The following is a 26,623-nucleotide window of genomic DNA, read 5'->3' as shown; positions in this document are numbered from 1 at the left end:
GATTACTGCCCCAGAGGCTTGTCTTACAAACTCAGACTCTTCCACACGCTATCTCACTTCCCTCGGGACCTTCTCCTTCCCTGTTATTTGTTGTTAAATCACTAGGCTGAGCTGAGTACCCAAACAACAGATCTTTCTCAGCAGGTCCCAGAGGAATGAGGCCTAGTCCACTCATCTTGGACCCCAACTCCCCAGATCGCTAATGAAATATACAATGTGTAAGCTCTGTAGCCCCAAATTCTGACTCCATCTTCGATGGACAAAAATTCTTTCCTTTAAAGGAAACAAAACACCAAAACAGTCAGGCTTGTTTCCCTTCCTCTCCTGATATCTAGAGTTCATGTTAAGTTTGAGTTTCCTGTCTTTACTCTCAGATGATAGTGTGGGGGAATTAGAGAGCAGTGCTGAACAGAGTGTACAAGAGGCGGCAGATAACTTTGAAGGGAGAAGAACACTTTCTGGAAAACATACAAGCAATCCTTGTGCCAAGAAGTAACGCTGTTTCCTGGAATAAAAATTTCCATTAATCAGGTATGTGTCTTCCCATTATGAGCTCCAAATAACTAGACATGCAATAATTTTTCCTTTTAGGCTAGCTAATGACCTAAGTTGTGGATCCTTCAGACCCTTGGTATCTCCTCAGTCTCCCCACACTGCTAGGTTTGTGGACTTTTCATAGCAAGTCAGCCACTAAAGCTAAAATATTGCCCTTGACAGCTGCCACTCAGATCTCAAGAATCATAAGAAATTGGGTATATCTGTGAAACCAGGTCTCCAATGAGCTGCTTAACTCCAAACTTCAGGGCTCAAGAGGTGAAGCAGCCTGTGCAGGCAGATTGGCTTCATCTCCTGTCCTTCAGAATTAACTTCTGATGGAGAACTTAACTTTGAGCTTGTGCTTTGAAGGAAGACAGTAGTGGGTTCAGGGTTTGACTGTCGACTAATAGTAGCTGCAAATAATTTTTAGGTTGTTTAACCATTCCAAGCCTAGGTTTCATGATCTGTTAAATGGGGATAATAGTACTTACTTCACAGGTTCACTGGGAGGTATTACATGAGATCACATGTGTGCACGTGCTTAGTAAATGTGAAGGGAATAGGAAAAAAAATGTTTGCTGTGGTCACTTGGGGGAAAATCATACTTTCTATTTTTTAAGTTTTATTTATTTATTTTGAGAGAGAGAGAGAGAGAGAGTGTGAGCAGGGGAGGGACAGAGAGAGAGAGAGAGAAAGAGAGAGAGAGAATCCCAAGCAGACTCTGTGCTGTCAGTGCAGCATCAAGATGTGGGGCTCAAACTCATGAAACTATGAGATCATGATCTGAGCCAAAACCAAGAGTTGGTCGCTCAACCAACTGAGCCACCCATATGCCCCAGATATCATAATTTCTGACTGCAACTTTAGAATAAACTCTTGATAAACAGCTCTGGAACAACAGCTCACATTCTACAACCAGAGAGCACAGAACTTGCTGTAATGGTATTTTACCATCTCATTTTTTAAAAATTCTGCTAATTGTGAGTTAACATAGATTATTGTAGGGAGTAAGCAGCTTGTTTGTAGCAAGGTGTGTATTAACTCTAACAAATATTGGGTTACTATTTAATGTAGAGGTTCCTACTGCCCAAGTTGACCAAATAGACATTTCCATTACAATTGAATTATCTCTCATCCCAGTGATCCCCAGAGATAGCATGACCAGGTGGGCTGAACAGGAGGCCCCTTCCTCTCCCACTGCTCCATACATTATTTCAGATTACATCCTTCTCATGGGACTTTTAAGGTTCAAGAAGAATACAAATCTGCCCCTACTTGAACTATAGACTATTGAAAGTAAGATCAAGGTCTATTCCATTCCTCTTCCACGGTGTACATTAATATGTTTCCAAATACAAAAGAGGCATATGGGGTCATCTAAATGATCAAAACAACCTCTACAAATGTCTAATGTACACCTCAGAAGTGAGTGAAAAAGAAATTGGTCCTATCACTCAATAGAAGAGTATGATAGACCTTAACTCAACATTGGATCTCAACACCTATGCCTTTCTAGGCATTTCTATCATTTCTCTTTAACCTGTTAGTTAGAAAGGAATACATGTATCTAAACATGGCCCAGGTGAATCAAAATATAGCAAAGAGATAAACTCACCCACTAACGCCCCCTAGTTGGGATATTGTTTCAGCTGTTTGTAACAGAGACCCAAATTGACAATGACTTAAGCAAATACAAGTATACTTCTCACATTACTGTCTGGAGGTAAGCATTATAAGCTGCATGGCAATCCTGCTGCATGAGTTTGTCTAGGGATCCAGACTCTTACTATTCTGTGGCTCAACCAATCCTAGTGTATTTCCCTTGTCCACGTGGCTCACTAAGGCTGGTCTGTTCTTAAGAGGCTCTTCCAATATGAAATCCTTCAAATTCTTAAATACCGGTAAGTAAGTAGCTACTGTTCTAAAATCCCTACTTACACCCCTGGCTGGCCCATCTCCTCCTGTCCTGCACTGTACTCCCCATCATCCAGTAACTGCAGGGTTAAGGCCTGGCTCAGCAAGGGGCTTTGGGAACCCTGTTCCAGGGCTAAGCCATTATTCATTCCAATTGGTTCAAACAGGCCAATACAGGAGGTAACTTATTTTTTAAAGTTTATTTATTTTCAGAAAGAGAGCAGGGGAGGGGAAGAGAGAGGGAGAGAGAGAATCCCAAGCCGTCTCCACGCTATCAGTGCAGAGCGCTACAGAGGGCTTGATCCCATGAACTGTGAGATCATGACCTGAGCCAGAGGCAAAAGTCAGAAGCTCAACTGACTGAGCCACCCAGGCGCCCCAGGTGGTAACCTATTTTGACCCTTACCCCTGCACTAAAGATGAAGGAATGCTCCAGCAGGAAGTTAACTCAGGATTTGTCAGTAACTTGATCATGCACACCTGAAACCCAGGATTAGCAAGCATCCCACAAGCCCAGTAACGGTGGACTCTGTGTCATTTATCTCTAAAATGTGAGAGGTTTTCTTTATAATTAAGTCAGGAAGCTGGCAAGGAAAGGAACCAGTGATGGCATTAATCAGCTATAAAGATAAAACTACAAGAAATGACATCCTGAGCCTAGTCAAAGGGAAATTTTATTTATTTATTTTTTTCAAAGGGAAATTTTAGAGAGACCATTCTAGAAAGGGAGTATGGAGAAGCCATTGAATGAGGTGTTTAAAGACAGGGTCTGGGGCTAGGGCTGGCAAAATTAAATATATATTTCTCTCTATTTATCTATCTATATATATATATATCCCTGCTCTCTCTCTCTCCGAGAGTGACTCCTGCAAGAAAATATAATGAAAAAGAGAGCAAGGCTAGATGGAGTCTCTAAGTGGCAATACTGATATCTTAAAAGACAGAATTATAAATGAGCACATCCCCCTCATCCAGGCAGAGAGAGGCCTGCTGATTGGCCTCCCTACTGTTATTTCCCAGAGGAACGCCAAACACTCAGTATGTGTGGAGAATCCAAATAATGTCATAAAGCTAATCATGGCCTGATGCTCACTTTGCCCCATCAATATGCAGTCTGCTTTTACATTCCCAAGGAAGCACAACCAGAAAACCAGGCTCAGGCAAGTTTCTCAGCCTCCCTGAGCCTTGGTGATTCTCATCAGAAAAACAAGGATGATCCTATCTACCTTTCATGGTGGTTTTGAGGTTTAAATGAGAAAATGCACATATGTTTCCTGTGGCCCTGGCAAATGGTGGGTGCTCAGAAATTTCCACTTTCCTCTTCCTCAGTTTCTGGACTAAGTCACTGGTTATTACCAAAAATAAGAATTTAAGCTCAGCACAGACCTCCTACCTGACTTTTCACTCTCAGAGGTTCTAAAGTGCTGCATTGAAATAGCCAAGTGTTTGTCCCATAAAACCCAGGCCTGCAAAATGCCCTGCTCATTTCACAAGACTGCAGAGCTCTACTGGGTTTAATCACACCAGACTGTCCATCTACAAATGAATCCTCAACCTGGAACCACCCTTCCCCGAGTCTCTAAGGAAACAGATTACTGCCTACAAGTTTACCTGTATCTGGACTCCCCCTTTATCTCTTTGCAATCTGATTTGGAAGAAGAGGAGTCCTTGCCTCTTGCCCAAACTTAATCATCCCACTTGTACGTGGATCCCATCCACTTCATACTCTGAGGACCATGTCCCAACTCTTAGCCTTTTTGTGTCTTGTATTTTCAAGCACATCCTCCCTACTAGTTCCTCATCAGCATTGTAAACATGTACAAAAATATACTATCTTTTTTTAAAAAATGGCAATGTAATTAACATATAACATTATATCAGTTTCAGGTGAACAACATAAGGATCTGTACAGCATAAGGACATTGCAAAATGATCACAATAAGTCTAGTTAACATCTGTAACCACACAGTTACACATTTTTTTGTTGTGACAAGCACTTTTCATATCTACTCTTTGCAACTTCCAAGTATGCAATAGTCTTATTGATTATAGTCTCCATGCTGTATATTATGTCCCCGTGACTTATTTATTTTATAACTAGAAGTTTGTATCTTTTGACCCCTTTCCCCATTTTGCCCACCCCTCAGCCACCACCTCAAGCAACCACCAATCAGTTCTCCGTATCCATAAGCCTGTTTGTTTTGTTTTTTATATCCCACATATAATGGAAATCATACAGTATTTGTCTTGCTCTATCTGACTTATTTTGTTTAGCATAATGCCTTCAGTGTACATCCATATCTTGGCAAATGGCAGGATTTCCTTCCCTTCTATGATCTTTAAAAAAAAACTTCACAGTTGATGTTTTGTACCACTACCTTTTCTTTACAGATAAACTTCCTGAAAGATGCCCCAGTTCATCCCTCAGCCATTTTCTCTTCTGTTCCCAATATTCCACTTTTCAAAGTCACCAATGGCTTCCTTGTGTTTCATCCAAAAGACAATTTTATTTACTTATTTATTCTTTCTCTGCTTGTGATAAAGAAAAGGAATAGGAAAGTAGTTACTATTATTATCCTCATTTTATGGATGAGGAAATTAAGACTCAGCAAGGTTAAGAAACTTACCCTGGGTCTAGTAGGTATCCAAGGTAACACTGGGATTTGAACCTAGGTCTATCTCCTGGCATTCCTATACCTCAGAGGTCACTATTTCACAGTCTCTTTTGTAGGTTCCTCTTCATCATTGGAGTGTCCCCAACCTCAGTCCTCACTTATGTCTACCCATACTCACTTGCTGAGTGATCTATTTCAATCTCATGACTTTAAATATTGCATAAAGATGGCCAACAATTCCACCCATTATTGTATGTGCACGTTGTTCCTTCTAAGAGAAGTTGGAGTCTATTTCTCCTCCTTGAATCTGGGCTGGTCTTATAACGTGCTTTGACCCATAGAATGGGGTGAAATATGTCTTACACATCTAAACCCACTTTAGCAACTGCTTCCTGAAAGTGATCCCAAAGTGATCCACTCATCATGTGCCACAGTGAAAGGTCATGGAGATACTACTAGGATCACTGGATGAGCAAAGGCTTGGACGTTGGACAAGGCCACTGAGGGTGGGGTCCCCAATGTCTAGAGGCAACGGTAAGTAATCAGCAGGCAGCAGCAGTAGGGATGATTTCATGACAAAAAGGCAAATGGAATCACTTGCATGCAGTAATGTGAGTCCAGAAAGCACAACAGATCAGCCATCTTGCAACAATGGCAAGCAGAAACAAGCAGTAAGAGATGGTATGGACAATTGGCTATCCATACTCCAATTTCTAGAAAGATCTGTAATCTTTCCCCAAACCACCTACATCCCACTGGGATGGGGAGCTCCAGAACAAAATGAAATCAATTACAGTAAATAAAGACGATCTATTTTTTATACATGTATATGTATTGTAATACTTATTCACCATACAGGAAAAAAAAAACAGAGAAAATCTTTACTTTTCATGAATCCATCCAAACCTCTTTATGGCCTTGGGGTCAACTTTCAAGCTGGTGAACTGGAACAGATGAGTTGAAAGAACTGGCTTTAATCTTATCTTTGTTTTTCACTAGATTTATGTGCCTGAAAAACTAGCTGGCCTCTCAGAACTTGGTTCCTCATCCATAAGTTGCATAATCACATGATTTTGATTACAGTGAGGACTAATTATGTATTTAGAAACCCATATGTAAGTGTATTTTGTTAACCTTGTAAAATATTATGCAAGTATAAGGTTATATTTTAAAGATCCATTATAGCTTGAAAATCCAATTCTCCAGACTGCTGTTTTTATTCTGAATCTACCTTTTATATAATGATGCCCTCTGCTGTTCTCTTATATATCTTTTCTTTTTAATTGAAGTATAATTGACATATAACAATATATTCATTTTGGGTGTGATTTGACATTTGCTTCCACTGTGAAATGATTGTCACAAGTCTAATTGACCCCGTCACTGTATACATTTAATCTTTTTGCTATTCAATATTATTACCATAGCCACCATGCTGTACATGACATCCCCATGACTTCCTTATTTTATGACTGAAGGTTTGTACCCTTTGAGATCCCCTTTTTCCATTACTCCCCCTTCCCAAACCCCTCCTTTCTGGCAAAAAACACCAACTTGTTTTTTGCGTGTATGAGTTTTGTTTGTTCATTTTTATTTTTAGAATTCATATATAAGTGAAGCCGTGTGGTATTTGTCTTTCTCTGCCTTATTTCTTTTTAAAAATTTTTTAAATGTTTATTTATTTTTGAGAGAGAGACAGAGTGCAAGCAAAGGAGGGGCAGAGAGAGAGGGAGCCACAGAATCTGAAGCAGGTTTGAGGCTCTGAGCTGTCAGCACAGAGCCTGATGTTGGACTCCAACTCAAGAACTGTGAGATGATGACCTGAGCCAAAGTCAGATGCTTAACCAACTGAGCCACCCAGGTGCCCCCTGACGTATTTCACTTAACGTAAAACCCTCTATATTCATCCATGTTGTCCCAAATGGCAAAATTTCATTCTGTTTTATAGCTGTGTACACACACACACACACACACACACACACACACACAATCTTCTTTATCCATTCATCCATCAATGGATATTTTGGTTGCTTTCCATATCTTGGTTATTATAAATATGCTGCAATGAACATCTTTTTGAATTAGTGTTTTCTTTTTCTTCATATAAATACCCAGAAGTGGGATTGCTGGATCATATGGTAGTTCTATTTTTAGTGTATTGAAGAACCTCCCTACTGTTTTCCACAGTGACCACACCAGTTTGCATTCTCACCAACAGTGTAAGAGGGTTCCACTTTTTCCACATCCTTGCCAACATCTGTTGTTTCTTGTGTTGTTGGCTTTAGGCATTCTGAAAGGCATGAGGTGACAGTTCATTGTAGTTTTGATTTACATTTTCCTGATTATTTGTGATATTGAACATCTTTTCATATGCCTATTGGACATCTGTATGTTTTCTTTGGAAAAATTTCTATCAGATCCCCTGCCCAGTTTTAAACTGGGTTTTTGTTTGTTTGTTACTGAGTTGTATCAGTTCTTATATATTTTGGACAGTAACCCCTTATCAGATATATGATTTGCAAATATCTTCTCTCATTTAGTATGCTGTCTTTTTATTTTGTTGATGATTTCCTTCACTGTGCAGAAACATTTTAGTTTGATGTAGTCCTGTTTATTTTTTTGTTGTTTTGCCATTGCCTTTGAGGTCAGGTAAAAAACATGTATTGCTAAGAGATACATCTAGGAGTTTACTGCTTCTGTTATCTTTTAGAGTTGTTGTAGTTTCTGATCTTATATTCAAGTCTTTAATCCTGTTTGGGTTGATTTTTATATATGATGTAAGATAGTGGTCCATGTTCACTGTTCTGCATGTGACTGGACAGTTCGTATATCTTTTTTATTTTTTTCAAAAGTTTAAAGTAATCTCTACCATCAACATGGGATTCAAACTCGCAACCCTAAGATCAAGAGCCACTCTACCAACTGAGCCAGCCAGGCACCCCCTGGTCATATATCTTTACTTCAGGTTGTACAAGAGACTTCGTTTATATCATTCATTCTAAGACTGTTAGAGTGAGAACAATAGATGGTGATGACTTAGTCTCATTTTGAAGAGAGCAAGGAAAACACAGACATAATGGTGAAATAGCTAAAATCAGTGAAACCAGGGCCAGAGCCCAGACTTCTACACTCCAGATTCATTGCTCTTTAGCCAGAATGGAACTATAGTAGTAAAAACAATAAAAGTACAATCTGCTTGACTGAAATGTCCAAACAGATTTTTATTATCTTGCTCTAACACTGTTCTTCCTCCTAAAATAATACTCAACATTAAGAGTTATTGGTGGCATTTACCCAGTCACCCAAGGCAAAAACTTGAAGTCAGTTTTAATTTTGACTTCTCCTTTACCCACTACATAAAATATTTCATGTGGTTTCATTGTGTACCTTCTAAATATCACTCTCCTCTCTACTTGGACTGCCCTAATTTAAGCCTCCTTTGTCTTTTGTAGCCTGTGTTATTTCAATAGTTTCTTTAATTATTTTAAAAGTTTATTTATTTTGAGAGAGAGAGAGAGAGCACATGAGCAGGGCATGGGCAGAGAGAGGGGGTAGAGACAGAATCCCAAGCAGGCTCCGTGCTGAGATGCAGGGCTACAACTCACCAACTGTGAGACCATGACCTGATCAGAAATCAAGAGTAGGATGCCTAACCAACTGAGCCACCTAGGCACCCCTTCAATAGTTTCCTAAGTGTTTTAGCAGCCTTCAGGTTTGCTTACCCTGCATTAATTCATTCACTGGAATAAAATTCTTTGTTAAATAATTTGTTAATGTTTTTATTTATGTTTTGAGAGACAGTACAAGCGGGGAGGGGCAGAGAAAGGGGGACAGAGGATCTGAAGCAAGCTCTGTGCTGAGAGACTGACAGCAGCAAGCCAATGTGGGGCTTGAACTCATGAACCACAAGATGAACCTCAACCGACTTAACCACTCAGGTGTCCCTCTATTTTTTTTTAATGTTTACTTATTTATTTTGAGACAGAGATAGAGAAAGCGAGCATGAGAGCATGAATGGGGGAGGGTAAGAGAAAGAGAGGGAGAGAAAGAATATCAAGCAAGCTCTGTGCTGTCAGCCTAGAGCCCAAAGCGGGACTCGATCTCACGAATTCTTCTGAGATTGTGCCCTGAGCCAAAACTAAGAGTCGGATGCTTAACTGACTGAGTCACCCAGGAGCCCCTCTTTGTTAAATTCTGACATACCCCAGGCAGCGTGATAGATATGGAGAATTACAAGAAAAGCAGATACGGTTTGTGCTTTATAGGACTCAAAATCTAATAGAAATATATGAATATATAAACAAATGTGCAATTCTGGTTCCTCCAGAATATCACCAAAACAACCTATTGATGACACCAAGCTGAGTTTATGCTCTCCACAGTAAAAAGGAGCACTAGCTCAGAGACTTAGTAGCATCTACAAGTGGTCAAGGTCAAGCAGGATATTTGAGATTTTGAAGTCAGGTTTAAGGTAGAGCTTTCAATGGGGGGGAAAAACTTGGTTATGATTGGATAAGAGTCATGATAAACAGCTTAAGACCCATGGACCTAGCAGGTGAGGATTTTGAGGAAGGGATATCAAGGAGTTTTTGAGTGATGTTTTCTGTTGAGGAGTCTATGGTTCTCTCAGTAAGGTCCTGGAATGTACAATAAGGTTTATTTTCAATTTTCATCTTTCTAGGCAAGAATTTCCTGGAATCATACTGTTGATGTAGACAACAAACCATGTTGTGGTAGAAAGGTTCACTTCTCACAAGGAAGTAGAACATAGCATAATAGATACATGTGTGTGGTACCATGAGAACGTGAAGGAGGGAGTGTTTGGTGATCCTTGGAGCCAGAGCAGGCAAAACTCAAATAAAGCTTTAGTAACTTGAACAATCTCTTCAAAGATGAATAATATTCCATTTATGGATATACCACATTTTGTTTGTTCATTCATCACCTGGTAGACTTTTGGGTTGTTTCTACTTCTTGGCTATTATGAATAATGCTGCTATGAACATTCATGGACACATATTTTTTGTGAACATATATTTTCATTTCTCTTGGGCATATACCCAGGAGTAGAATTGTTGGATCATATGGTAACTCTATGTTTAACTTTTTGAGGAACTGCCAAACTGTTTTCCAAACAGGCTTTACCATTTTATATTTCCAGTAGCAATGTGTAAGTGTTCAGATTTCTCCATATTCTTGCCAACATGTTTTATTCTTTTTTTAAAAATTATAGTCATTCTAGTGGTGTAAAGTTGTATCTCATTGTGGTTTTAATTTCTAATTCCCTAATAACCTAGTAATGTTGAGCACATTTTCATGGTCTTGTTAACCATTTCTAGATCTTTTCTGAGGAAATCTCTTTTCAAATCCTTTGCTCATTGGGTTTTATTTTATTTTATTTTATTTTGTCTTTAAATTGTTGGGTTTTAAAAGTTACTCTGGATACAAGTCCTTGATCAGATATATTATTCGCAAATATTTTCCCCAACATTTTTGGTTGTCTTTTCACTTTTTTATTGGTATCTTCTGAAACACAAAAGTTTTAAGTTTTTTATATTGATGTGGAAGTCACATAACATAAAATTAACTATTTTTAAAGTGAACAACTCTGTGACACTTGGTGTATTAATTTTGTGCCTAATCAACTGGACTTGAACTTCTAGTATATTCAACATTTTGAATAGCAGTAGTGAAAGCAGTAAATTTTGTTTTGTTCCTGATCTTAGGGAAATATTTTCAATCTTTGATGATTATGCTATTAGCTGTAAGCTTTTTTTAAAAAAAAATACAAATGCCCATTATTGTGCTATGAAAGAAATTTCCCTTCTTTTCTTATTTTGTTGAAAATTTTTATCAAGAAAGGTGGTTGGATTTCATCAATTACTTTTTCTGCCTTAATTAAAATCTTCATGTGATTTTATTCTTCCCTTCAGTAAATGTGGGGTATTACATTGATTAATTGTCTTATGCCAAGTCACCCTTCCATTCCTGGGATAAAACCTACTTGCTCTGATCCTTTTAATATGCTGAGAGATTCAGTTTACTAGTATTTTGTTGAGAATATTTGAATCTATATTCATGTAGGATATTTGTCTGTAGTTTTCTTTTCTTGTGATGCTTTTGTGTAGCTTTAGTATTGGGGGGAAACTGTCTTTATCATAGAATGAGTTAGAGTGTGTTTGTTCCTTCTTATTCTGTTTTTGGAAGGATTTGAGAAAGATTGGTGTTTGTTCTTCAAATGTTTGGTAGAATTCATCAGTGAAGGCATCTGGTCCTCGACTTTTCTTTGTTGATAGATTTTATTTTTAATGCTGATTTAACCTTTCTGTTATACATCTGTTCAGATTTTCCATTGATTCTTGATCAGTTTTGGCAATTTGGGTATTTCTAGGAATTCATCCACTTGATCTAAGTTATCTATTTTGTTGGCATACAAAAATTTTAAATACTTACAAAGTTCAGTTATTCTACTTTTTTGTTACTTATTATGCCTATATCTTATTTACAGAACTTTTGTCTGGTTCAAAGTGATGAAGATTTACTCCTTTATTTTCTTCTGAGACTTTTGTTTATTTATTTCTGCACATGAATATCCAATTGTTACTGCACCCTTTTTGAAACAAATGAGATTTTGTTGCTCCGTTGGCCTTGTGTCCACTGGTCCCCTAAACTTGATGTAGACTTTAATGTCAGGGTGAGGATGTTGCAGGCAGTTTTAGTTTGGTGTCAGGCTGGAAGAGAGGGGAGAGAGGTCCTCTGAGAGAGACCTTAGTCATTGCGTAACTGAGAATAAGGAAGGACATATTGACATCTCCCATAATCCTTGGCCTTAACCTGGTGCAAAAGGCTGGCATTTGTCTAACACCTATCTATCATGCATTTGGGCTGAGCTGAGGTCTTGGCTGCTTGTGGCCTCAACCATAGATCTTTCTCTTTTTCTCTTCTCATTCTCTCAAGATTCTATCCTCTGTATCCTAAAGTGGCTCCAAGTAACTTGGGAGATCAACTAAGATTCTGTTGCTGGTGGTGTTGTTGGTGGTGGTAGTAGCAGAAGTGGCAGCAGCAGCAACAGCACTAGCAGAAATAAGAAGAAAAGAAAAAAATAAAGAAGACAGGCTTGTCAGGAGAAGAGAGGAATACAGAAATGAGAAAGTTCCTAGGAATAAACAAGCAGAGCATCCAAAAACCCAGCATTGAGTCTGTCACTTTTGTAGAAAGAGAAGGAAGAACTTCAGTAGCACAACAGCTGGAAATAACAACATTCAGGCTGGAGAAAACACAGAGAGGTGGAGAAGGGAAGAGAGAGAGAGAGCACTCACATGGATGAATAGAAAGGAATAGAATTTAAAAATATTAAGTATAATTTATTGTCAAGATGGCTAATATACAGTGTGCTCTTGGTTTTGGGGGTAGATTCACATGGTTCATCACTTACAGATAACACCCAGTGCTCATCCCAACAAGTGCCCTCCTTAATATCTATCACCCATTTCCCCTCTCCCCCGCCCCCTCCCCTCATCCCTCAGTTTGTTCTTTGTATTTAAGAGTCTCTTATGGTTTGCCTTCCTCTCTGTTTGAAACTATTTTCCCCGTCCCTTCCCTCATGGTCTTCTGTTAAGTTTCTCAAGTTCCACACATGAATGAAAACATATGATATCTGTATTTGTCTGACTGACTTACTTCACTTAGCAGAACATCCTCCAGTTTCATCTACCTTGATGCAAATGGCATGATTTCATCACTTCTCATTGGAAAGTAGTATTTCATTGTGTATATAAACCACATCTTCTTGATCCATTCACCAGTTGATGGACATTTAGGTTCTTTCCATGATTTGGTTATTGTTGAACGTGCTGCTATAGACACTGGGGTACATGTGCCCCTATGAATCAGCACTCTTGTATCCTTTGGATGAATGAAGGGAACTGGATTTTTAAAAGCTGATTCTCATTTCATGGGAAAGGAAGTTTTAAGAAGTCTGAACACAGATGAGAAACATTGTTCACGCTCTCTTGGGGCCTGATCTCTGTCTCTTAGACCTCTTAGAAGACCAAAGATACTCTTCTACTCTAGGTTCAGTGTTAAGGCTGATAAAAGGGTAATTTGCTCTTGCCCAATTGATTGCTCTTGCCATCAATTAGGAACTGCGACAGACCTGTGAAGAGAATTGAAGGGTGTGCCTGTGAGTTGCATTATTGAAATCGCACGCTGGGGGGCAGTGTGGTAGAGTTGGAAGATCACAAGTTTCCTGGCCAAACGGACATGGGTCCAAATCTTGGCTCTGCCAATTCACTCCATGTGTGCCGTTGGACAGGTCACCTAACTTCTCTGCACCTTGATTTTTCACTCTCCAAAATGCAGATTATATGTACCTCCTGGGGTTTTGGTGACAATTAAATGAGAGAATTCTGGCAAAGCACCTCACAAATGTCTGGTACATGTACTACAAGGTACCCAGTATGCACCAGTTCCTTACCCCAGTGTCTTATCAATGCATTCTAAGCACAAACTGTAGCTGTCTGCTCTTTCTAAAGGCTATGACCCAATAACCCTATTTGTGATATTCTATTACAGGGAAACCCTCCTCCAAAGAACTGAAAAAATTTTCGTCAGGATATTCATTGTGTTTGTTTGTAGTAAAAACTAACAAATGAATAAAACCCAGAATACTACAAATGTCTAATGCTATGGGAATGCTATTATTAAAAATGCCATCCATGAAGACTTTCAGTAATATAGTGAAATGCTTACATTATAGTATTAAGGGAACAACATTCATACATATAATTATATCAAATATGTTGAAACTATGAAACAGCACTGAAATGAAATACTCAAATATAATGATGGTTGCGTTTGAGTGGAGGGTTATGGGTAAATTAAAAAATCTTTTCTGCCTGGCACATAACATTATTTTCATACTGAAAAACATAAGATTACATTTAATTGCAGAATAATATTTATTTATTTATTTGTTTTTGAGAGCCAGAGTGCAAGTGGCAGAGGGGCAGAATGAGAGGGAGACACAGAATCTGAAGCAGGCTTCAGGCTTCAAGCTGTCAGCACAAAGCCCAACACGGGGCTCAAACTCATGAACCATGAGATCATAACCTGAGCTAAAGTCAGACACTTAACCGACTGAGCCACCCAGGCGCCCCTACAGAATAATTTTTAAAAGCCTCTTGAGAAATACTCCACAAGTACATATGACCATATGGATAAATTCCATGAGCATAGTTTTGAGCAAACGAAGCCAGATGCAAAGGAGTATATAGTGCATAATTCACTTTATACAAAGTACAAAATCAAGCAAAGCTAATCTATGCCATTAGTAATCAGTATAATGGTAAGCCTCGAAGGAAGAGCAGGTAGTAGGTAACTTGCACATGACTCCTTTTGCTTAATGTTACATTTGTGAAATCCATGGTCTGTGGGGAGGGAAGAGACTGAGAAAGGGGCTTCTGGGATCTGGTAATGTTCTGTTTCATGATTTGGTGCTAGGTGGGCTCAGTTTGTGAAAATTCATCATCTTTATGAATCCTGTTATACTTTAATAAAGAACAAAAAGTTGTACGGCTAGATGGATAGATAAGGAGGGAGGGAGGAAGATAGAAAATGTACCTACTGAACACAAACTCATCATTGGTGCCTTTTGTGAAGGAGAAAATCATCTTTAGAACAAAAAGAAAACCCCAATTTGGCCACAAGATGGCATTATTAGTTGCTCAGAAATCAAATTCCAAGGTCCTCTTCAGCAGTTTAAGAACCAAATATTTGGTGTATTGTCTTAGAAGGAGAAAAGTTAGAGATTGTACAGTTCAGCCTTCTTTAATTTTTCGGTGAAAGAAATAAGACTGTAGAAGGATGACTTGCCCAAGGTCACACTGCTGGTCAGAAGACTTGGGCTGAAAGCCAAGGTTTCTGGGCTATCAGCTGGCTCTGCCACACTCAAAACCTCCTATTTTCGGCTCTGTTTCCTTCCTAGCATGCTCTGGAATAAGACATGATCAAGAAGAAGTGCCCTTCCTTTTATAACTTCAGAAAACAGAAGTTTCAAATGGAATAGAAAATTCATGACTAGAATTGGCAGTATTGACAGGCTGTAGTGTGAAATTTCCATATATGGACATTTAAAAACATCATATGGCCAATCCTGCCTGAGCTGGCTTAGGTTTCTGCTTCCTTAGATGTGAAGAATAGAGCAAGATACCCTCTGTCTGATTTTTTCTCCTTTTCTGCCGCTGCCTCTCTTTGTTTCTTTTAGTCTCCTTTCTTCATTCCCTCTTTCATTCTCTGCCTTCCTTATTCCTTCCTTCCTGGTCTCTTATCTTTATTTAAACCACAGGAGCCACCAATGCCTCTCAGAACCAAAAGCTCAAAAGCCAAATGAAATGGCTTTCTTAAACAGACCAGACCTCAGCTCTGTGTTGTGATTCATTAGTCATTGTTGCAGATGGCTTGCAGGGGAAAGCCCACATGGCAAATGAAAGTGTCAAGCTAAGATGAAAGATCTCTGTCCTTGTATCCTGGACCCTATGAAGAGGCCCCTTAATGGATGAGGATGAGCCCATCCAGCAGAGGAAGAACAGCAGCAGGCTCCAAGATGTGCACAGCAATCATTTTGGATAACCTCTAATTAAAAGGTGGGCTCTTTATATGGGGACCAGATGAATTGGAACAAGGTGCAGGTGGTTTGTTTCCTGGGGAGCATTATGCCAGGTCCGGGGGTATTTTTGGTTGTTACAACCAGGAGCAAGGTGTTACTGGAATCTAATGGGTGGAGGCCAGGGATGCTACTAAACATCCTGTAATTCACAAGACAGCCCCTGCAACAAGGAATTCTCCATCTACAAATGTCAATAATGCTAGGTTAAGAAACCCTGCTCTATGGGATACCTGGCTGGCTCAGTCAGTAGAGCATGAGACTCTTGATCTTGGGGTCATGAGTTCAAAGCCGCAGGTTGGATGTAGAGCATACTTAAAAGAAAAATAAATAAAAATTAGTTAGACCTTAAAAATAAAGAAACTGCTCAATATAAAATTAGATCCTAGTGAAATAATGTGACACCTTAAAAGGTCTTTCTGTTTTCTCATGCAAGCCAGATACAGAAAAAGGAAGAGGAAGGGAAGAGGAAGGAAAAGCAAAAGCAAAAATAAAATAGGCAGTATCTAACTACACTATCTCCAAAAGACTAATAATGCAGCTGGATTTGGGCTACTCCACATTTTATTAGATATTTTCTTTTAAGTTTCTTGTTAGGCCAGAAGCATTCAAGTCAACTCTTTTTTTTAAGGCTTATTTGTTTATATTGATGGGGAGGGAAAGGGGCAGAGAGAGATGGAGACAGAGAATCCCAAGCAGGCTCCACACTGTTAGTGCAGAGCCCAATGTGGGGCTTGAACTCACAAACTGCAAGATCATGACCCGAGCCAAAGTCAGATCCTTAATCATCTGAGTTAACCAGGTGCCCCTCAAGTCAATTCTTAAAACTTTGAGTACCTTAATGTGCAGGGAAGGCACAGTACTGATTTCCCAAGGGTACTCCAGAAGGATATAAGTTATAAGGTGAGGAAGTCAATCTTAGCCTAATATTTCCCCTCTCCTCTATTCTTTCTAAAATGGTGACAAAGAACTTGGAATCCTAATGTCCTTTGAAAGAACTGTCACACTTTTACTAGCATCACTTCTATCTCATACATAACCTAAACTCATTCCTGAGCTCTAGTGAGACAAGATTGTCATCCCACTCTTTGGCCCATAGAGTACAGACTCCAGCTGCCCCCAGTCCTACTCCTCTCCCTTATGCTTGCTTCTTCTCACCAGCAAGCAGAAAAGCCTATCAGAGAGAGAAAGCCTCACGTTACCTGAACTCTTGGTGGCTGAGAGAAGGGTTCTGGTTTGGTTCTGGTTTATTTGCTTTTCCGGGTAAGTAAAGGATAACCAGACAAGGCATTGCTTCAAAACTTGTAGCTGACAATCTTGCTCATACACGTATCTCTTTTCTACATTAGGCCCAGAGGACAAGGTTGAAGCATTATTTTCATGGTTTTGGTCATTGTGTCCACTCATTAGTGTCATTAGTGACCACTCATTAGTGTCAAAGCCTGGAGATAGTAACTGGGATAGGAGAGCTTTAGAAGTTTTTACAAATGAGGGAACTGAGTTCCAGAGAGAGAATGGTGAACTATCTAAGGAAAGGCAGAGTTGGAAAGGCATAGAACCAGCTTCGATGTGAGCTTATATTTTCTAAAATTGAGAAGGAAAATAATCTTGCTTAAGTTGAAGTTCCTAGCTAGCATAAATAGAAGGCATACATTCCATGTTCCTCGTCCACTTCTTCTGTAAGTGTCCACTAGAACTGTACTGACAAAGTAAAGGATTGAAGCAATTTTCTGAATCATTTGGACTGAAACCTCACTGCATTGCTTTAGCCTTTAAATATATGTGGTGTGGCTGTAAAGCAATATGACCAGCTTCCACAAACCACACAAGAAAACTGGGCACACTATTATATATTCATACTGCATGCTCTGGATTTTCCATGAATACAGGGGACAGGAAATCCAGAAATAACCCCCAAACTTGTTTTGAAGCCAGTTCCTACCTCCACCTTCAACAAATCTTTTGCAAAAAGCCACTAAGGAGAAGCAAAATGGACTTAGCTATGCTTTCTTCTTATCTTTTCTCTTTGTGTATATTTGTTTCATCATCTCCTGGTGCTAATACCAAAGTAAGTGTCCAAAAGGTCAGAAATAAGGGGAATTATAAAGAGATGGCAAATAAAAACTAACCTATTCATTGAGCAAAAGACATGAGTGATAGAATACTGGCCATGACACTTACAAGAAAGGGAGAATGTATTGGCCTCTCTAATTATAGCCAATAGCCTTGCTACTCAAGGTGTGGTCTGAGGACCAGCAGCACTGGCATCACTTGAGACCTTGTTACAGATGTGGAATCTCAGGCCTCCATGGCATGTCTCAAGTTCAACAAGACTCCCAAGTGATTTGTGTGCACATTAATGTTTGTAAGACCCTGATGTAGAGGATGGTAAGAATAACTCTGGACTAGAACTTGGAAAGCCAAGTTTCACTTCATATTTCTGCCATTTACTGGTTTAATAACTTTATCCAAATTGCTTCCACTTTCTGAGCTTCTGTTTTCTCATGTGTACAACACAAAGACCTCAGAGCATCTTTGTGCCTCCAAATTCTAGGATTCCAATTAACAGTGGACACTTGACCTTGGATGCTTCCTTGTAGACACCTAAACTCCCTTTAGATCCCCAAAATTTATGATTGAAAGAAAAACCTGATGGTAAGACACTGGCTTCCTTGGCCATTTCTAACCCCTCCTTTCAGTTTGTCCCAACTTCAGTGCCCTTCCAAGGATTCTGAGAGGGGATGACATGCTTATTACCATTCTGGGTTTTTCAGAGTGAGTCCACATGAAGCAACAGGAGTAGGTGCTGATGGTGAGAAAGAGACAACATCTGAAGCTGTCTCTCTGGAGCTGGAGCAGGCAGCAAGAAATCCTCAGGATAAGGAGAGATGGGGACAGCTTTGAAAAATGATCCCACTCTGCAAGATCACCTAAGAAGCACTAATTTTACCCCCAGTGCTTATTTTTTTTCTCTGATTTTCCGTCTCTTGGATCAGGTCAAGTTGGCCATGGCTTTATTTTTGAAAATGGGCTAACATGAGGCAGAATAGAAGCATTACCACAAAGCCAGGATTATGTTCCATAGAAAAAGATTTGAGTTGGGTATCTTGGGTCTCTCAAACATCAGCTAACCATCTGCAGACCCTAACTAAGTACTTGTTCCAATAACAATTGCTAAATAACAAATGACCCCTAGTTCAGTGGTACAGCAACAATTTTATTATGCTCATGGATTCTGTGGTTTAGGAATTCAGGCAGAGCTTGGTTGGGTGATTCTTTTGCTCCTTGCAGTATCAATTGAGGTCCCTTGAGCTCCTTAGGTGATGGATGGGATCGTTGGGGGGTCCAAGATGGCTTCATTTCTATGTCCAGCACCTTGATGGGAATGGCTGGAAGACTGGATCAGCTGAGCCTATTGCCTGGAGTGCCCCCATGTGGCTTCTCCAGCATGGTAGTCTCAGGGTTATTGAACTTCTTATGGGATAACTAGCTTCCCTCAGAAGGATTATCATAAAAGAACCAGGTAAAAGCTGCATGGCTTTTTATAACCAGAATCAGCATTAATAAAGTGTTGCTTCTGTCATATTTTATCAGTTGAAACAGTCACAGGGCCACCTTGACTCAAGGAGAGGGAACAGAGACTTCACATCTGAATAGGAGGAGTTTCAAAGAATTTGTGACCATTTTCAAAAATCTCTACAGTACCCAGGGGATAAATGCCACTGAGGAATTACTTTTTATTCAGTCCTGGATTGGATCATGTATGCTGCCAGGGACTCCTTTTTTCCATCCAGCATGGGGCCCATACAAGAAAGCAAGCTCAACAGGATGCTGAGCATGCTCTTTGGTCCCTCTCTCCGTGGCCCATACCGTATCTTTCTTACTTGTCCTAAAACGAAGAAGTAATTGAGGACATAGGAAAAAGTGGTCTTCCTTTCCCCTTCTTTTCTTCCATCCTTTTCTTTTTTATAATATCTAGATGGACTAAGCCTCCCACTTTCTGTCTTTTCCCCCTGGGCTGCACCTTGATCCTGGTCAAATTTCCAAGAGCTAGGGAATGGTGTCTTACTGCATGCACAGAGCTCTCTGGGAAGAGAAAGAATAAAAAGAGCAAATTATGCAGAAAAAGGGCTCCCAGAGAGCCAAAAGAAAGCAAGGGTTTGTTTGCCTTAGGCCAGCTCTATTTATATTTCCTATACTCCACGCTAGCAGGGTGGTCTTTGTGTGGCTCTGTGGACTCCAGAACTCCATTTTATTCTTGATCTGTACCAGAGCTTTTACTCTGAGTGGGAGGAGGGAATTTCCATCCTCCAGTTCTTTCCCCGAGAGTTACAACTTGTGCCACTCAGCTATTGTTGGCCATGTACTCTGTGCCAGGTAAATCAACCATTATTCTGCTTAGGCCTCACAACAACCTTATGAGGCATATAATAGTATCTTTGAGTCACGGGTGAGAAAACTCAAGGCTTGGTGGGTGGAAATAACCCAGTCGAGCTCTTGCTGTTGGTATATAGCTGAACTTAGATCAGAACCAAAGCAATCTGACCCTAAATCCTTCAAGTAGCTACCTCTCCGTGTTTCTCTCAGCTGAGCAAGAGGCAGTAGTAGTTATCATAAAACTAATAGATTTATTATCAATAAGTCTGCTGCTTAGGAGCCATGTACAACCATCTGGCATAAATAACCAATATCAATAAGAGAAGATGTTTGAGAGAGGCTGAGTAATAATAATAATGGCATTGAACCTAAAGCTTAAAATTTCCAGGAATTAATAAAACATTTTACCTATATTATTATTATTTTATTATTATTTTTTTTTTATTTAGAGAAAGAGAGAGAGGGAGGGAGGGGCAGAGAGAGAAGAGAGAGGGAATCCCAAGCAGGCTTCTCACTGTCAGCACAGAGATTGACATGGGGTTTGAACCCACTAATCGTGAGATCATGCATGACCTGAGTCGAAAGCAAGAGTCAGACGCTTAACTGGCTGAGCCACCCAGGAGCCCCTGGTAGGTACTATTATTATCACATTTTATAATTGAGTAAAATGAGGCACAGAGAAAGAAAGTAACTTGTCCAAAGTCAAACTGTAAGTGATTGACACAGCAAAGATATAAACACAAGTTGCCTGACTCCACAGTTCATGCTCTTAACTGAATGCAATACTGCCTTGATTGTACCTGCTCTTGAAAGTTGAAAGTATAGATATTCTTAATCTTTCTAGGAATGTGAAGTATGCAATCTACCTTAAGAGGTACAGAGTATTAAACATCTAAGAGATATTTTGGTTAAGGTCTTACATTAAGTCCTAAAGAAACATTTTTGTTTTTGTTTTTTACTAGCTCAATAGCAGTGCTTTGTGCATAGTAGATGCTCCATAACAATTTTCATGATAGTCATACTTTAATCAGTCAATTCTGTTCTAGGAGCTTTAAGACTGTATAAACCAGTGGGGCGTCTGGGTGGCTCAGTCCATTAAGTGCCCAATTTCGGCTCAGGTCATGATCTCACGGTTCATGGGTCTGAGCCCCGAATTGGGCTCTGTGCTGACAGCTCAGAGCCTGAAGCCTGCTTCAGATTCTGTGTCTCCCTCTCTCTCCGCCCCTCCCCTGCTCATGCTCTGTCTCTGTCTCACAAATAAACATTTAATTTATATATATATATAGATTTTATAAACAAGCAAGTCACATAAAGAAAAATCATTTCCTTTCTGTTCAAATTTGTTGAACATCAGTGAGCATGGCTGTGTGCTAAACATTTTTGGAAACACAAGATATGAAATCAGATGTCAATAGCTTCCCAAAAGTTCCTGGTTCTGGGTGGATCACTATATATAAAATAAACCTCATCTTATCACTTCTTGTATGTTTGCATCACTACTGTTTTCCTCTAGGAAGATTACTTCTCTGTATGTTATCCCTTAACTCTGGAGCTCTTAGGATGTCATCAGTTAGTTTTATTCCTCACCACTTCTCTTGGTATATAGTCCCTTACATGGAGATGGCTCTCTGCCTCATATTCCACCCACAATGCCCGGGGAGTTAAAACTGTCAACCCCATCAAGTACAAATGCTTCTCTCGGATTTTCCAAGCTTTCTAGATCTATATCTGGCCCCACCTTAATCTACCATCTGCCTCTCTCCCCACTATTATGCAAAGATCTTCAGTCAGGCCAAAAGACCCCTTTCCCCAGGAATTACACTGTGATCATTCCTACTTTTTTGTGTTTGTTCACTAGATTCTCTTTTCCTACTATTACCTCTGGTGCTTGTACCAGCCAAGCTAACACTTGATGGCATTCTTGTAATAGGCACACATTATTTCATGTACCATCTTTGACTTCTCACCTATATTGTTGTGATAATGATTTATAATGAGAAATAGGTGTTTGATTTTTATCCCTTCTTCTGGCACAGAGTACCTAAATCCCATGGAATTTCCTAAGTAAAATGATAAAGGTGTTTTTTTGCTATGTTAATGAGGCAGCCTTTGGATCCCACCTAAGGATCAGGCTGGTTGCCAGTAGAACCAACCATGTGATTAGGGAGTTGCAATTTTTAGTTCTACCCCCCTGACCTCTGGGGAAGGGAGAAGGGCTAGAGGTTGAATCCATCTCCAATGGCCGGTGGTTGAATAAACCTCAACAGGGCAGGGTTCAAAGAATTTCTGGGTAGGCTGAACACTGCACTTGATAAAAAAAATTGAGAAAAAGTCCATTCTTTTTATCAAAGGGGGCTCCCTTTGCCTTTACTACTCTTTCCTATCTTTGTATCCATCTTGATCTTCTCTGTCCCTTCTTTAAAACATCATTATGGGGGTGCCTGGATGGCTCAGTCAGTTAGGTATCTCTTGATTTAAGCTCAGGTCATGATCTCAGTTTGTGAGAACAAGACCCGGGTCTGCACTGTCAACACAGAGCCCGCTTGGGCTTCTCTCTCTCTCTCCCTCTCTCTGCCCCTCCCCTGCTCATACACTCTCTCTCTCTCAAAAGTGAATAAGTAAATTTAAAAATATTCATTCTGGGGCGCCTGGGTGGCTCAGTCGGTTAAGCCTCCGGCTTCAGCTCAGGTCAGATCTCACCTTCATGGGTTTGAGCTCCGCGTCAGTCTCTGTGCTTACAGCTAGCTCAGGGCGTGGAGCCTGCTTCCGGTTCTGTGTCTCCTTCTCTCTCTGCCCCTCCCCCTCTCATGCTCTGTCTCTCTCTGTATCAAAAATAAATAAAACATTAAAAAAATATTCATTCTGCATCCCATTCCCAGAAAGCTTGATCAATATTGGGGCAGTGGCCTTTGGATTGGTTCTGTCTACAAAAACACACTGATGTAAAGGGGAAGGGGCAAAATGGTGGAGAAGTAGGGAGCTCCGTAATTTTCGCCTGCCTGCATCTATCAAACTGAGAAGGACTGAAGCCACAATATTCCACTCTGTGAGAGAGGGAGGAAAACACTCAGAGTCCACAAAGAAGACAACCTCAGAGGTGCCTGAGTGAGTGCGAACTGGGGAAATACAAACGGGGCCAGGCCCCGGAGGTGCAGAGGGGAGGGAGTCCCAGCCCAACGCAGAGCCAGGGAGAGCGCGCAGAGCCCCTGAGAGAGTAGGGGAAGAGAAAGAGAGACTGAAAAAGTTCATAGAACTGTCTCTAGAGAAGAGAAAAAAATCTCGGCCCGAAACAGAGAGGGATGTTGTCATCCCATATATAACCGCTGGGCGTGGAGAGAGAAATCCGTCCCATACAGCTGGCTCATTCTTCTTCCTTGGGCTTGGCAGCGGAGCGCAGATTCCACGAGGCACCAGGAGAAACAGCTCCCTGACTCCCCCTACTCGATCCCAGCTGGGAAGCCGCCTGCCTCCGGCAGTAGCATTAAAGTGCACGGACTAGGATTTGGAAATGAGGCGGGGCTTGGTAAATACAACTTGGCCTGCCCGAGGCACAGGGAGATTGGGTTCAAAAGGGTGGCCTGCGTGGGGGTCTGGACAAGATGGCGGGGAAGTAAGGAGCCCCATTACCTCTGCCGGCCTGCAATTATCAAACTGAGAAGAATTGAAAGCCACAGCTTTCTGCTCTCTAAGAACCGAAGTGCGCACACCGACCCCTTATTGACAACAGCCTCATGGATGCTTGAGTGAGTGCGAACTGGGACTGGAGACTTTGGGGGAGGGAACGCCGGCCCAAAGCGGAGCCGGGAGAGAAAGCATCCAGAGACTTGGTGCCGGGCCGCAGAAAGCCGTGTGTCCAGAGGCACACAGATCCGTGGAGAGCCGCACGCAGGACCCTGTGCAAGGCGGTGGAGAGACCAGGGGAAGAGAAGCAGAGTCTGAATCACTCATAGCATAAACTCTGGAGAGGGGAGATCTCGCCTGGGACTGAGAGCCGCTGGGTGCGGATAGAGAAATCTGTCCCCCTCAGGGGGCTTGTTCTCCCTTGGGCCCTGCAGCTCACCGACTTCAGGCAGAGCCAGGGGACAAACTGGCTCCACATTCCCCCTACTCAATCCTGGCCAGAAAGTCACCCACCAGCTGGGGATTTTAACCGTGGTGGCAACATCAAAGTGCGTGGGCTAGGACTTAGAAACCTGGAAGAACTTAGAAAACTGAAACAATTTGACCTGCCCATGGCACAAGGAGGTTGGACTCAAGAGAGTGACTGGCAACACATAGTCTGAAGGGGGCTTTGGGCGCCGTGATTCTTCTCCGCACATCCACGAATTCGGGGACTCAGACCTACCTACACCAAGCCATGCCCATCCGCTCTGGAGAGCTGCTGTGTTTTTATTATTTTTAATTGTTTTTTCTTTCTTTTCTTATTATTTTTACTTTTTAATTCGTTTCCCTTGTTTTCTCTTTTCTCTTTCCTATTTCCTTCTTTTCTCCCTATCCCCCTGGAGTCTGGGAAAGACCAACATAAATGCACTGCTGTGCTTAGATCAACTTTTAACATCCAGATTTTTTTCCTTTATCTCATCCTTATCTTCCCCCTCCGCAGGTTTTATGCTCTCAGACTGTCCTTTATCTCTGGTTGTTGCTGTCCCCCCACCTTCTTTTTTTTTTTTTTTTCCCCTACCGGTCCTCTCTTTTCTTTCCTGTTCCTTTTTCCTTTCCCCCTTTGGTTTGCTTCCTTACCGGTTCTGTCAGTACATTTGTGTGCTTGTGTTCCCTGTGTGCTTGTCTGTCTGTTTTCCTTTTCAGGGCTACCTCAAGAAACCACCCAAAGCACACATGGTGGAGAGTCCAAAATATTGACAAGTAGGGAAAAAAATTAATCAGAGGTATAACAAGAGAAACCGAGAACATTAAAAGAACATCTCCTGTAACGACAGGTCCTGGACAGTCAAACAGCCTCCTTTAATAGAGAAATACTAATAGTAATAGGCACACAGTGCAGAATGAGCTTTTAAAACTGACAAGAGACAGAAAGGTAGCCAAAATGACGAAACGAAAGAACTCTCCTCTAAAGAAACTCCAGGAAAAAAATCATAGCTACAGAACTGTTCAAAACAGACACAAGCAACATAACTGAACAAGAATTTACAACGATTGTCATAAAATTAATCCCTGGGCTTGAACAAAGCATAGAAGCCGTCAGAGAAGATATTTATACAAAGACTAGGAACCTTCAAAATAGCTGTGATGAGTTTAAAAAAGGTTATAAATGGGGTGAATAATAAAACGGAGGCTGCCACTGCATGGATTGAAGAAGCAGAGAGGAGAATAAGTGAATTAGAAGACACAGTTATAGCAAAAGAGGAAGCCGAGAAAAAGAGAGAGAAATTGATACAGGCGCACGAAAGGAGAATTTGAGATCTGAGTGATACAATCAAACAGAACAATATCCATATCATAGGAGTTCCTGAAGAGGAAGAAAGAGGAAAAGGTCCATAAGTGGTGCTGGATCAAATTATAAACAAAAATTTCTCCAATGGGGAAAGAGAAAGACATTGAAATTCAAGAGGCATACCGAACTCCCCTAAGACATAACTTGAACTGACCTTCAGCACAACATATCATAGTGAAACTGGCAAAATATAAAGATAAACAGAGAACTCTGAAAACAGCCCTACCATACAAAGGGAAACCTATCAGAGTGGTTGCAGAACTATCTACTGAAACTTGGCAGGCCAGAAAGGAATGGCAGGATCTTCAATGTGATGAACAGAAAAATATGCAACCAAGAATTCTTTATGAATGTTTTCCGAAATAAACAAAAGTTAAGAGAATTCATCACCACTAAACCAGCCCTACAAGAAATCCTAAGAGGGGCTCGATGAGGGAAAGGTAGCAAGGAATGTAAGACACCAGAGACACAACTAAAAGTATGAACCTTACAGAGAACACAATGAATCTAAACACATATTTTTCAATAATAACACTGAATGTAAATGGACTGAATGCTCCAGTCAAACGACACAGGGTAACAGAATGGATAAAAAAAGAAAATCCAGATACTGCTGTCTGCAAGAGACTCATCTTAGACCTGAAGACACCTTCAGATTGAAAGTAAGGGGATGGAGAAATATCTACCGTGCAACTGGACACCAAAAGAAAGCTAGAGTAGCCATACTTATATCGGACAGATGGGACTTTAAAGTAAAGGCAGTAACAAAAGATAAAGAAGTACATTATATAATAATTACAGGGTCTCTACAACAGGAATAGCTAAAATTATAAACATCTATGTGCCAAATTCGGGAGCACCCAAGAACATAAAACAACTAATCACAAACAGAAACAATCTTATTGACAAGAATGTGCTAATTGCAGGGGACTTTAATACTCCACTTACAACAATGGATAGGTCAACCAGACAGAAAATCACTAAAGAAACAATGGACCTGAACGACACACTGGAACAGATGGAATTAATAGATGTATTTAGAACTCTTCATTGTGAAACTAGGGA

At 40.5% G+C, this 26,623-nt stretch overlaps 1 protein-coding gene across 8 annotated transcripts in view; it reads left to right on the top strand.

The window, feature by feature from the left end:
• The window catches only part of DCX (doublecortin), a 162,636-nt gene that overhangs the window by 1,083 nt on the left and 134,930 nt on the right, over nucleotides 1-26,623 (top strand). For 6 of the 8 annotated variants that reach the window (XM_029930325.1, XM_029930326.1, XM_029930320.1 and 3 more), the window contains exon 1: nucleotides 6,167-6,181. In XM_029930325.1, the coding sequence (XP_029786185.1) occupies nucleotides 6,180-6,181 (2 nt within the window). In that variant the 5' untranslated portion in view covers nucleotides 6,167-6,179. Of the gene's footprint in view, nucleotides 1-374; nucleotides 532-6,166; nucleotides 6,182-26,623 lie in introns of those variants that run through there. The other 2 variants (XM_029930322.1, XM_029930323.1) reach the window with 1 other exon arrangement.

Source organism: Suricata suricatta, chromosome X, assembly GCF_006229205.1.
Source record: "Suricata suricatta isolate VVHF042 chromosome X, meerkat_22Aug2017_6uvM2_HiC, whole genome shotgun sequence".
NCBI lineage: Eukaryota > Metazoa > Chordata > Mammalia > Carnivora > Herpestidae > Suricata > Suricata suricatta.
This window is presented reverse-complemented; position numbering and strand designations above follow the sequence as displayed.